The sequence below is a fragment of the Sphaeramia orbicularis genome, chromosome 3 (genome assembly GCF_902148855.1).
Source record: "Sphaeramia orbicularis chromosome 3, fSphaOr1.1, whole genome shotgun sequence".
Lineage (NCBI taxonomy): Eukaryota > Metazoa > Chordata > Actinopteri > Kurtiformes > Apogonidae > Sphaeramia > Sphaeramia orbicularis.
Genome location: NC_043959.1, coordinates 43,166,548 through 43,179,844, shown reverse-complemented (window position 1 = coordinate 43,179,844; position 13,297 = coordinate 43,166,548). Strand labels below are relative to the sequence as shown.

The window sequence follows — 13,297 nt, the reverse complement described above, 5'->3', positions numbered from 1 at the left end:
AGATCTCTGTAACACTGTAGGAGTATAAAAACAATTCAACTCTTTATAAATTATGTTTTCATAGTTAGTTTACTACTTCATCTGACCTTTGTTTCTCTTATTTTAATTTAGTTTTTATTATTTCACTCATTTTTCATTTGACTGACCTCTGTTGTGTGTGTCAGTACTTTTGTTTTGTCATGTTACTTTATTAAAGCAACAATATTCACTTCTTTCTTAATGTTATATGACATTCATTTGTTTTTACCTTGTACATGTATGCTGTCATACCTCATGTTCAACATGTCTCCATGCACTAATAACCAGTCTATAAAGAATCAACTGCTACTCATTGAACTATTTGCGCCATCTTGTGGCAAAAAATGTTTTCACATTAGAATTTTTTTTCCATATTAAAATAAGAGTCAGCTTTATTTACAAAGTATGTAAGTAAACACATTCAAGGAATTCTTTGCCGGCAGTTGTTGTCTCTTTAGTAAATAATAAATACAAAATATGATTTAAAAAAGGTGAGAAAAATAAAATATTTTTTTTTAAAAAGAAACTTTATACACATATAAACTCTGTATATGTAAAGACACAGGTATCAGTTTATATACAAGTTGATACCTCTATATCAGTTTGTATATTGATATAGTCAGGGACACCATACTGGAGAGAAAAGTGATGATGACAGGGGGCCCTGGAAAATAACAGAACATTAGTCTTTTTTTTTTTTTTTTTTTTTTTTAACAAAAAGTCAAAATTTTAAAAAAAAATTGTTGAGATAGATATGTTTAGATTAGGTTTGTTTTGTTTTCTTTCTTTTTTGGGGGGTGGGGGTGGGGGGGTAATTTAATCTAAAAAGTAAATGCATATTGTATGTAAGAATAAATAATAAATAAATAGATGTTTTCATTAAAAATATTATTAAAATATTGGCTAAAAGATGGCCCGCCCCTTTCTCACTGGTCTTGAACAAAATTGTGAAACTTATTGTAAGGAGAAAATTGACCCATACCTGCACGGTATTATATTTTTAGGGTATGTGAAATTGAAGTGATGGGGACAAAAGTGATATTTTCCCTATGGTGCCCTAAATCCATCCATGGCTGCACCCCTGGATATAGAGATATGGTTACGCTTAACTATATCTATGGTATGGTGTGCTTCAGCCCCATGGTCTGCACACTCAAATTAAGTTAATGAATATCATATTTTTTGAGAGATTTTAACTAGTATTTTCAATTTATCCATCGCCACATAGTATTTATAATGTGGCTCAAAATAAAAAGAGGTCGGAACTAATGATGTCTCGTCCATGTTTCATCACGGACAGTTTCACAGTCGGACTTCAGTTGCACATGTTTTATGTTTTGCTAGATTTACCAGTGTATTTACAAATTATCATAGCGAAAAGTGTTATAATTAACCGTATAACAGATTAAAACTACCTTAGCCAGTCTGTTTTTGTCTCTACCACTTCAGACATGTCTTCGGCGGAGGTTGTTCTCGGTTTCTTGGAGGAGGCGGAACCGTGGCGGCTTCGGTCTCCGCAGTTCCCTAGTAAAGTCGGAGGGAAACCGGCGTGGCTCAGTCAAGTAGGCCTGCCCTCACCGACGGGGCTGGAGTGTCCGATCTGCGGCCTGCCGTTGGCCTTCCTGCTGCAGGTTAGCATGAAAAGGAGACGGCCATGTCCTCTTACTCACAATGATTATTCATTCAAACTTATATAATAAACGTCTGTCATACAGCACTTCAAATAAATCGAAGAGTATTTGTGAGAAAAAGTTACATTTCGTTGTATAGTTTGAAACATGGCACAGTTACAACGAAAATAGAATAAATATTGGATATTCACACTTGCATATCTAGTTTATTTCTTATTTGACATGGATAAATAACAATACTAATAATAATACATAAATTCTGACCAGTTTAATGTCTGAAACTGAGTTGAAACTGTTGTCATTGTGTCCTCTGTTCATCTCTGCTGCAGGTTTATGCACCGATCTCTGGACAGGACAGATGTTTCCACAGAACTCTCTTTCTCTTCTGCTGCAAAACACCTGAGTGCTATACACGTAACGACAGTAGCTGTATTAAAGGTATCTGGAGCATCATTTCTTCCTCTATTTTGTGTTTGTTTTTCCAGATTACTGGTCCTGACAACTCATAACAGATTTTCAGTCTGTTGTTTCAACTTTGCCTTTCTTTTCTTTTAAGTCACTTCTTAAAACACACTTTTATAGACTTGCTATTATGTGATGCTTGTCCCTTTTAATTTTAAATTTTAATTTAAAAAAAAAAAATTGAATCTTATCCTGTTTGATTGTTGGTTTATATTCTCATACATGATGTTGTTTTATCTCACGCCTCTACTTTTGCATTGATTTAACAGCATCATGTTTCACGCTTTTCTCCCTTTTTCCTCCAGTTTTCCGAAGTCAGCTAACTAGAAAGAATGACTTCTACCCTTATGACCCTCCACCGGGTTAGTTCATTTCATTTGTAAAGATCACTACATGTCTCATAATGTCATAGTATCTTCAGCAGATGATATTCCTGCATATTTGTGTTTTCCTTTGGTGCTGAGATTCATTCATTTCTAGCTACACACTTCAAAGTCATATGGACCATGCATTTAGTGGTAATTTTTTTCTTACTGTCTCCAGAGGATGAACCCCCTGCTGATCCTGACCCGGACCAGACTGTGCTGCCAGTATCTGGAGTCAAACTGTGCTGGGTTTGCGGTTGCCCCGGTAACAAATCCTGCTCCCGCTGTCACAGTGTGACCTACTGTGGGAAACACCATCAGACGATACACTGGAAACATGCACACAAGAGGGAGTGCTGTAGCCAAGGTGTGAGGAAATGGCATGTGAAAGAGCTGACCTACCAGTTACTCCTTATCCTTGTCATTATTGTTCTAAATTTAAACTGACTATTATGACTGGGGTTTTTTTTGTTTCGTTTTTACAAAATACAACATTTCAGATGCATATGAATAATTAACACATAAAGACCCAGTGCTACTTTTGTGCCAGTTCCCAAATGAAATTTTCTCTATATCTAACCTTTTTTTAAGTGATTTATTACCATCTATTATCATATTCTGTTCTTTTGCATTTTATCAGTATAAATCAGACATTTTCCTGCATTTAATTTACTGATCATGAAAATGTTCATAAAAGATCAGCTTAAAGTTGACGATCATTATGTAAAAACAGAGAAAACTGTAGAGAAAGTGACTTTTTCAGTGAAATCTGTCATTAACTGAACAAAAAATCAAGTGTGTCCATCCACTGTCATTGATTTTACTGGTGAATCAATGCTTAAGAAGATGACATTGTTTCCACAGTAACTACAGAACCTCTGAACGTCCAAATGGGTCATATCGGATGACCATGAAAAGATGACAAACTGCATTTTACACCAATTTTTTACATGAATTGATAGGATTAGTTGATGAAGTGGTATTAAACCATTTAGATCAGTAGATGCTTTTGGTCGGTGGTGGATGTTTGGTCTTTATGGGTTAACACATAATGTGACTTGGCAAGATCTAATGATTTTTTGAGCAGACCATAGTCACTTTCTGCTGAAGATAACACGGGGTTACAAAAAAATGTTTTTTTGCAAGTTGTGTAGGTTTTTTCAACTGAATTAGGACCATTTTGCACCGCTAAATCCAAAAATGACATCTGTTTTTCTCAATCAGGTCAGGTTTTTTTTGCTAATTTGATTTTGAAAAATTTGATCCTCTCACAAAATTGATTACATTTTTGTGACTTTATCAGCTGATTTTTTATATAGTTCTCACCCAAAATAGGTTTTAAGAGAAAAAAAATCATTTTCGAACAGGATTCCTGTTAGGTACAATGGCGTATTCACCGCAGATGTAGCAGAATACGTCAGGCTTATTTTTGCAAGATCTTCTAGTCGAAGCCATTTCATTCACCTGTAATATTAAAAAAAACAATCATAAATTGGCAAAAGTCAAATCTTCAGAACTCCTTTATTGCAAGAAATATGAAAGAATTTTGTATCATATGATGTGAAAATGCCCATAAATGTAAGCAAAAATGTTCAAAAGCCAATATGTAGCATAGTTCAGAAAGTTGACCTGATTGAGCAAAATTAATGAGATTTTTGGATTCAGCACACCAAAATTATCCTAAATCAGCTCAAAAAACTTAAACAATAAATTTGTTGTTGACCAGTGTAATTAACTCATCATTTTATTCATCACAGGACAGTTTGTGAATTTGACGTTTTTGACTTTTTTTTTTCTCTCCTCAGCTGAACTGAAGTGTTTACATTGAAAGATTGTGCATTGAGTTACTGCTAACATTATCAGTAATTTCAAAGTTTACTACACTCTCTACTTTTCTGTCTGTCTGTACAGGAGTGTCCACTATTGCGGCCTCTCCTCTGCTGTTCCCTGAGTCTGAGCTGGTCACAGAGCCTGAGGAGGAAGAAGAAGAAAAGGAAGACGAGGAGGAGGAGAAAGATGCAAAGGAGGAAGGAGCCATTGCTCAGAGTGGTGGCAATGGACCCTCTTTAGCTGAAAGTAAGCTTAAAAATCTGTCTGATAACTGGTCATTAGTCATTTAAATATAAAATTAAAGTAATTCAACATGTGCTTATCTGAACTCACTTGTTTTTTCACTTAGCCATGACTGAGACAGACCTGGAGGAGATGGCGATGCACGAGACTGCAGACAACAAAGTGTTTCAGCGATTTAAGAAGAGAATCGCCCCAGAACCACACCAGGTGAAACATATAATGAACTGCACACACCTGAGCTTTTTGTGAAAATATGAAAATATGGCATCAGTCACTTCTTTATAGATTTTTCCTTTTGGTTGTGTCCTGTTTAGGTGGTGCGCTACAGTAGAGGGGGTTCTCCTTTGTGGGTCTCTGCTCAGCACATCCCTTCAGATCAGGATATCCCACAATGCCCCTGTGGTGCTAAGAGGATCTTTGAGTTTCAGGTAATGATATTGTTAGCAACTGATGTGGGGTTGGTCGTAGTAATAAACATCCACTTGACTCAGCTATACATCTGCAAAGCAATTTACAAAACAGTACAGGGACCACTGTTAATCCCACTAGCAGAAAATGTGTTAGGCAGTATGTGAACAAAATCGTAACAGAAGCAGTTCAAGTAAATGTGATAAAGTAAATAAACTGTTACTAGGCATAATAAATGTGATATAACATGGGGAAAAAAAATCTGATAAAACATGTACCAACAATAATAATAATAATAATCATCATAATCATAAACAAAATCTATGACATAGTTGAATATCATTGTGAATGAAGGCTTTACAGTAACAGTGTATGCTGTCTGCTTCGTCTCTAGGTGATGCCTCAGCTGTTGAACAGTCTGTGTGTTGACTCCACAGGAGCCAGTATCGACTGGGGGACACTCGCTATCTATACATGCTCAGTCAGCTGTAACCATGACGACCAGTACAGCCCAGAGTTTATCTGGAAACAAGACTTCAGCTCTGACCAACAGACACAGATTTGATCATAGTGTCTATTGGTCAAAGACTTTGTTCAAATACTTCGGGAATCTGGAGTGAGCAGTGAGGAAACATGGAGTGCAAAGGTTAAGACACATTTATAACATAATGCTTTTGTAAAGGGTTTGTGAATACTTATTATGAAAACCTTTGTTTGTTGAATCATTGAGCTCAAGGGTCCTTTTGGACAGTAGATACTGCATTCAGTCTGAATGTGAGACATCTGTTTCACCACACTTAGATCACTTGATACACTTAGTATCACTTTGACTGTCATGGTTTCGACAGACAGTGGCTCTTCTATATGTTTATTACATTTATCTCCTAATGATAATAATAATGGATTAGATTTATATAGTGCTTTTCTATGAATGCATACTCAAAGCGCGTACAGTGGATCCATTATTCATTCGCTCTCACATTCTCACTCTGGTAGTGGTAAACTACATTTGTAGCCACAGCTGCCCTGGGGCAGACTGACAGAGTTGTGGCTGCCAATCTGCGCCTACGGCCCCTCTGACCACCACCAAACATTCATACGCAGTCATACATCAGTGTGAGTAGCAGCACTGGAGGCAAGGAGGGTGAAGTATTTTGCCCAAGGACACAACAGCACATGGACAGAGCGGGATTTGAACCACCAAGCCTTCGGTTATTGGACGACCCGCTCTACCATCTGAGCCATGACCGCCCCCAATAGTCTGTATGGCTGACAAGATGAACGTGGGTCATTGGGCAAGTACTTCAGTCGGCATTCTCCTCCCTCCAGGTACCTGTGTTCATCTGAGCAGTGCATGCTGAACAGTTTTGACAAAGCAATGTGTCTTTTCATGCAATGTCGCTTCACAGCATATTTTCCACATGCTAATGATCCATCAGAACAACTTCTCCCACTGTCGGTGTCTCCTGAGATTACCGCCACCCAAATTAACCATGATGTCTTGAAAGAAATACAAACTATTCAAACACCTGAGTTTTCCCCTCCCACTAGAGTTACCTGCAGCATCAGCAGACCTGAAGATAGGTCAGGCTATGAGAGTAGGACAATTAAGAACAATTACAAACCTATTATCCATTTTGTAATATTTCTTCTGAAAAAATGTACTGGGTTCATTCCATTCCTAGTATGAAAAGTTGTAAAAATATGACATTGTGCCTTATTGTTGCATAAGGAAGTTTGAAAGTCTGACATTTGTATCCTCAAAACAATTAAAATACTTAGACATCACTTCTGATTTTAGCTTTTTTTACATGGTTATTGATAAATTACCCTTAGATTATTGAGATGTGTTAGACTGACCTGGGAATCGGACTGATCAGTCTGGCACTGCATTGAAACACATTTCCTCATTCAGGCTGATCCAGTCACAGCTATAACAGTGTCAGTCCAATGTGGTTTGATACGATAATGGGCCGACACCTGTGACAGCAATGGTTTTAGTCTGTCACTGAAAGCCAATCCTGAACCCAACAGAAACACACTCTGCAACAGGCTTTTCTCCTGTAAGCAAACATGTTATAAATATATACAGAACTTTCTGAGCCACTAATGTGTGTGTGAAGGATATACAGCTCTGGAAAAAATTAAGAGAACACTATTTCCTCAGAAATCAGCATGTGTGCATGTATGACAGCCATTCCATTCCTGTGTCTGTTGAATTCCAACACAATCACACCTTATTCTACTGAATAAACACCTGTTCCATGTCTTATTTAAGAAGCAGAAGTATAAAAATCACTACTGTGGCCATCACTATCTTCTTACAATAGACAAAAACAGTGTTATTAGTACCACAAAAGTAATTACAATCCAAAAACTGGAAACTAAAAACTACTGGACTTCTACACTGATAATGTTCGCAGGACAATGCTCCTGGCCTCAGCTAGGTCAGTAAAGGTGTGGACAATGGACCACCAGATGAAGACCCTGTCATGATTCGGTTGACCAGCTGGCTCAACGTCCCAGGTGTTGCAGCTCTGACTGGTTGTAGTTTGTGTTCATGGACAGAACTTGGAAATAAAAGCGTCCAACTGAATTCTCGTTAGTAATGCCAGACCAGTACCTCATTTCAGAATGGAATAAGTTACAAAGTTAGGCATCACAGAAAACATGTTTGCACTTGTAGACGTGGATTATCTTGTCATTAAGAAAAACAGGTAGATTTCAAGCCATGATGAGACATATCTGAGCACAGGAGGTGGTTTACAATTGAAAATAAAGGGTGCAAACAGATTTAGGTTTCTACATTAAGTTGTGTTAGTGATTTTATCTGATTAAGGTATTGGTTCATGAATGAAATGACATCTTAAAACCATATACTGCACAGTACATCAGCTCCCATTATGTGAGTCTAGTGCGTGATAATACTGAGCACACACCCTTCTACAGACAGCAAGTGACTATTACTGGCATCCGTTTTCAAACAAAACAGCACTAAGAGTATTTTAAAAAGAAAATCTAAAAAAGAAATGTGATTTACCAAGAGACAGTATATACATTTTTATTAATGCACAGTGCAGCACATTAACAAGTTCAGAAGATGCATTTCAAACCAACAGGGCTTTCTGCCTTTAGATTCTAGTGCTTCATCTCAGATTTGTTTGTCATTAGAGATTCCAGGTGGTAGATTCACAGAACGGACTCTTAGACAATATTCAAAAATTCCAACTGAAATCTATTTGTTTCCAATACTTCCAGACTTTAGTATGTGCTCAGCCGTTCTTTTCAGTGTGACAACAGGCCCACCAAGAGCGTGCCCTAGATTTAGAAACATTTAAATAGACATTTTCACCCATGTGTGGCTGAGCAGTGTGAACAGTCAGTTTATCTTCAGGAAATAAAACTGCTGGCTCAAAAATAAATCCATAAAAATAAAACTTTTACATGACAGTATAGGCCAGAAAAAACGAACATGGGCACACAATGCATAGTTTACCATCCATCATTATACTCTAGTTTAGTGCTAGGGTGTCAAATATGCAAGAAGTGAATTTAGAGAAAAAGGAAGTCTGACTAAAATGTGACAACCCATCATATGACATTTTACTTCTGTTTAATTTACTTTCAATGTATGATCCTGGTTATTCCTACACTTCCTATTGGTTGGATGCAAATGGACCGTTTTTTAAAAGACATTAAACCTTTAAAATACTTCTTTCTGAACTTAACCGTAAAGTCTTTCTCTACGTATGTTTTAACTTCCTTGCCAGACTTTTAGCAAACCAAACCAACAATTTAAGACTGTCTAACAGGAATTTGAATTAATTTTGCTTGTTTCCAACTATAAGAACATCCGAAATAGGTCACTGCTGAAATGCCCTTTACAAAATGTCATTGAATTTAGTAGTAAATCTATTTTTAGCATTAAGAGATAAGAATGAGGTTGAATGCCGACTCAATTGACATGTAAAAGGTGAAGATAAAACTTTTCAGACTGTGATTTTGTTGAGGAAAAACGATTTTCTATATCAGGAAAGTAAAATCTTATGAAAAACCAAAGTAGAAATGCAAGGTTAACAGACCTGAACACACCTTTACATAACTGGGGGCGAGCAGACAATAAAAATGTAATGTACAAAAACTATTTAAAATTGTGTAGAATAAAAACAAAAACAAAAAAAAACAGTCTCTCCGACTGCCTCTCTCCTAATCAGCATTTTCTTTACAGTCTTATGTACAATCAGGGATGCGGTAAGGACAATAAACCATACCTAAAGTTAAAAAAAAGAATAAAATGGACCACATCCCTGTACAGCCCTTACAGCAGTCCATTTGAAAAGGTTGACACATTGAAGATGCTTCAATGTGACTTTAAAAAAAAAAAAAAAAACAGGAAATTTGGTGAAATGGTAAAGCTGCAGGTTCTACGTCGTCTTCCGGAAGCCTTTCAGGATGGGGTAGATGTTCTCAAATGCTTCGTAGATCTCTGCTCTCACTTTTGCACCTTAAAATAGCCACAATGAAATACACTTAGATCACAGTATAGTGTAATTAACAAAAATGAGAAATAATGAAATCTACAATAACATCTCTTCTCTCATCATTATTAATATTACTTGACACTGAAAAGCTATTGTAGTTTTTGCGTCTATTAGGATAAACTGGACAATGCAATCAGAAATTTAACAGAATACCTCAACTTTCAAATATAATTTCCTACCTTGAACGAAAAAAATAATGAGTGAACATAAGTTTAAAACAGGTGAGAACCCGTCTTACCTGTGAGTACAACTTTCCCAGACACAAAGATGAGCAGAACAATTCTAGGTTTGATCATTCTGTAAATCAGTCCTGGAAACAGCTCGGGCTCATAACTACAAAAAAAAAAGTGAATTTCATTATTACAGTGATTTGAAAAATTATCCCTCCCAGTACACTCCTGCATATACAGTATGCTCTATGTCAATATTTCTCAACCTTTTTTGAACAAAGGCCCACCAACAGTATCATGAGCCTCCTGCCATGCCCCTATTCCCCAAAACATTTGGGAGTTTTCGGGGGGGGGGGGGGGGGGGGCAGGTAATAGCTCTGTAGAAAAAAAAAACCCTCACCTCATCATTTCCCACCTCATTTATATTTATGAATGGTCTGAAAAGTCACTTCTATTCTTCTCAACACAACTTTAGCAAATGCATCCATCATGTTGATAATTTGAAAAAACACAAGTGATAAAATTACCTGCTGAACTGTTGGTGTGTGAGGACTAATCCTTCTAGTCGAATGGGGAACTTCACATCGCAACTGCCCACCATGTTCTGAATCTTGAAGTCCAGGAACTTGGCAGGAAATCCAAGTTTCTGCACAACACGAGCATACTTCCTAGCTGCCAATCTGGACTGCTCTTCACTAAAAAAAAGGGGAAATTGATATTTTAGTAACAGGCAAGGCTGTAGCTACTGTCTGTGTTTTCTCTAAACAAATCCATTTTAGATGAGCAGGTACATTATCATTAGTAAAACCCAAAACTTGTGACACACCTGTTTATTATTCTGAACTTTAAAAAAGAAAGGTCCATCTAATAAAGTTTGACTGCTGACCTTTTAGCCCCAGTGCAGACCATCTTTCCTGAGCTGAAGATGAGAGCAGTGGTCCTGGGTTCTCGTATTCTCATAATGACAGCGGCAAAACGCTAGAGGGAAAACAACAAATGAAAGACAGGACAATTATTGTTACAGAAAATAAAATTCACTTAGCTGCTCACTGTAGGTCAGGGGTATTCAAATCCAGTCCTCGAGGGCCAGTATCCTGCATGTTTTCCCTCTTCCAGCACACCTGGTTCAATTAATGATCAGTTCATCATCAAGCTCTGCAGAAGCCTGAAAACGATGTAATGGCTTCCAGGTGTGCCAGAAGAGGGAAATATCTAAAACATGCAGAATACCACACTGAGAACCAGATTTGGATACCCCTGCTGTAGGTGTTGAATATACATTTATGCAGTTCAGGGAAAATTATACTAAGATTGATGCTTGGTACTCAAATCTTTCTGCCTGATGGAGAGGTTACAGGATCGTAAAAGTCGCATGTAAACCTGCTTAGTGACAGTAATGTGTGGCAGCTCACCTTTGGGTTGTATTCTGCATTCCTGGCTCTTAGCGCTATGGTCTTCAGGTCCAGTTTACAACCCAGGTTGACAGTAGAAACAATGTTTCTGAAAACAGAGAGAAGACAGAACACAGTCACTTAAGACAAGCAAATTTATTCATGGTGTAACTCAAAACAATGTAAATACCATTAAACTGAAATTGAAGACTTAATGAACATGTTTTTCATTTAATCATCACTTTTGTGGACTAATTCTGTCTTTGCAGAATTATACAATTAAGTATTAAGTGCCAAAACATCCTCAATAGGATATGATACATACTGTAGCTGTGGCACAATTCCAGAGCTCTCTGATGCTGGTGTGGCTGGTGTGATGGGGGTCATAGGGGTCAGTGGGGTGTTGTAGAGTGGGGTGTTCCCTGGTAGTGCTGTAGTGGTTGAACCAGTTACCGCTTGGGAATGAAAAAGCTGAGGTGTTTGCCCTGATGTTCCTGGGAGGCCTGTGAAATGAGGAAAGGTTACATTTTCATTGTGATACAAATTGATCAGAGACTCAGCATGTGGTTATCTCCAGGAGGGAAGTATAACACCTGTGTGTCATACCTGCATTGGTCTGTTGTGCCTGTTGTTGCTGTTGCTGCTGCTGCTGTCGCTGATGTTCCTCAAGAATAGAAAGACTGTTTGTGTTCTGCACTGGCTGAGGTGTCAACCCTGAGCCATATGGCATCATGGGACTGAATATCGGCATACCTGGGGTCATGGCACCCTGCACAACAACATGGCACCAGAAAAGAAGTTACAAACACAAAATTATAATTTACAACAAAAAATGTCACAAATGACTATTACATATAAATGTTTATATTTTGACTTTTTCTGGTTTGTAGGAATACAAATTTATCAGTCTATTTTTAAATTTTCAAACCCAACACTGATTTAAGTTTCATCCATTTCAAGAATTAACCATAACTTTGATTAAAACAGATAAGGATTGACCTAGCTTGCATCACTTGGTCTTTGCTATTAATTAATAACTTCTTACAAATAAATCCATTATTTTTGTAAGCAGTTTTAGGACTCAGAATGACTGATCAGGGGAAAAAAAATTAAATCCTACAGTGGCCTAATTTTCCAGCATATCCTATAACACAAGTGCCTGGTCCTTAACCATATTTTAGCAGTATATAATGAAGTAGTCTTAACAAATAGGCCTAATCACTTCCACACTATTCAACTATACCATCAACTAAGTAATGTTATAACAAATGATAAAGGAAAACAGATCTTTGAAGCTTATGTTACCTGGGGGGAGGCCAGACCCTGAAAGGCAGGTATGCTGTTGTTCTGGTCCATTTTTCCAGTGAGTCACCTGGGGTGAATTACTTTACACAGTGGATGCCTAAAACCGTGGAGAAAATTCCCTAACGTGGGCTGGACTCTGCAGGAAGTGTTTTTCTTTTTCCTCCTCTGTGACTGACAGTCCTATACATGGAATACGGACAGAGTCATCATTATCTATACAATAAATTATGACTGTAAATTGGTAGCAGTAAAAAGAAGACAATTAATCAGCATTATTTTATTCATGGCATCATATCGTGGTGGAGCCACTGCAGCGGTGGCGCGAACATATACACACACCTCATAATACCAACATTTAACTAAAGTAATTATCAAAATACTAGTGTTTGCGCCGATAACTAAATGAGCGTTCGTGCAGATATACGCATGTTTGTTATCTCCGCCCGAGTACATGATTTTAAAAGTATGTTTTATGGTTAAAATGTGACAAATCCTCTAGCTAGCTGAAGTTAGCAGTCGAGCTAATGTTAGCAACATTAGCCGACACGAACACATTGAAACCACAGTGAAAACAACGACTTAATGTGCAAAAACAAACTGCAAATAACTTTGACAATCATGGGTGTACCATACTATGTTGCTCACTGACTTACACGTAAAGGTTGCCTCTTCAACTCAGCGCACGAACTAAATAATTTCAGCTTTGCGTTCGTGTCATATTCAGTCCTTTTCTCAAGCGCTCATGAGCGGCGACTATTTCTTCTGCTATTTTTTTCGACAGTCTGCACACTAATGAGCGCAATGGCGCCCCCTATAAACAAGGAAGCACTAATTATCTAATATTTTAATACAGGCCAGTATATTTAATGAATTTTAATACTGCTCTACCATTGAATTAAAATTCTTTGTAGGTGAAATGTAGACTTGAAAACA

General features: G+C 37.4%; 2 protein-coding genes across 2 annotated transcripts; one reads left to right on the top strand and one right to left on the bottom strand.

Annotated features, from left to right (window-relative positions):
- The first annotated feature begins 1,331 nt into the window (after nt 1-1,331).
- pdcd2 (programmed cell death 2) lies at nt 1,332-5,838 on the top strand. The gene is made up of 8 exons (XM_030131228.1): nt 1,332-1,649; nt 1,979-2,087; nt 2,417-2,473; nt 2,655-2,843; nt 4,388-4,552; nt 4,656-4,756; nt 4,864-4,977; nt 5,352-5,838. Exons 1-8 carry the CDS (start codon nt 1,470-1,472, stop codon nt 5,520-5,522), a joined length of 1,086 nt encoding a protein of 361 aa, XP_029987088.1. The 5' UTR covers nt 1,332-1,469; the 3' UTR covers nt 5,523-5,838.
- A 2,164-nt stretch (nt 5,839-8,002) lies between these two features.
- tbp (TATA box binding protein) lies at nt 8,003-13,156 on the bottom strand. The gene is made up of 9 exons (XM_030131229.1): nt 13,018-13,156; nt 12,365-12,544; nt 11,666-11,828; nt 11,385-11,562; nt 11,081-11,168; nt 10,555-10,646; nt 10,196-10,363; nt 9,737-9,831; nt 8,003-9,461 (listed from the first exon to the last, which is right to left on the bottom strand). Exons 2-9 carry the CDS (start codon nt 12,413-12,415, stop codon nt 9,382-9,384), a joined length of 915 nt encoding a protein of 304 aa, XP_029987089.1. The 5' UTR covers nt 12,416-12,544; nt 13,018-13,156; the 3' UTR covers nt 8,003-9,381.
- Between the last annotated feature and the right edge of the window lie 141 nt (nt 13,157-13,297).

Excerpts from the sequence above, each read along its gene's own strand:
- tbp (XM_030131229.1), bottom strand. The coding sequence starts at position 12,415 with ATGGACCAGAACAACAGCATACCTGCCTTTCAGGGTCTGGCCTCCCCC. Across the intron at positions 11,829-12,364 it reads AGGGTCTGGCCTCCCCCCAG|GGTGCCATGACCCCAGGTAT; the intron begins GTAACATAAGCT and ends GTTGTTGTGCAG. Across the intron at positions 11,169-11,384 it reads GGAATTGTGCCACAGCTACA|AAACATTGTTTCTACTGTCA; the intron begins GTATGTATCATA and ends CTCTGTTTTCAG.
- pdcd2 (XM_030131228.1), top strand. The coding sequence starts at position 1,470 with ATGTCTTCGGCGGAGGTTGTTCTCGGTTTCTTGGAGGAGGCGGAACCG. Across the intron at positions 1,650-1,978 it reads CGTTGGCCTTCCTGCTGCAG|GTTTATGCACCGATCTCTGG; the intron begins GTTAGCATGAAA and ends TCTCTGCTGCAG. Across the intron at positions 4,978-5,351 it reads AGAGGATCTTTGAGTTTCAG|GTGATGCCTCAGCTGTTGAA; the intron begins GTAATGATATTG and ends CTTCGTCTCTAG.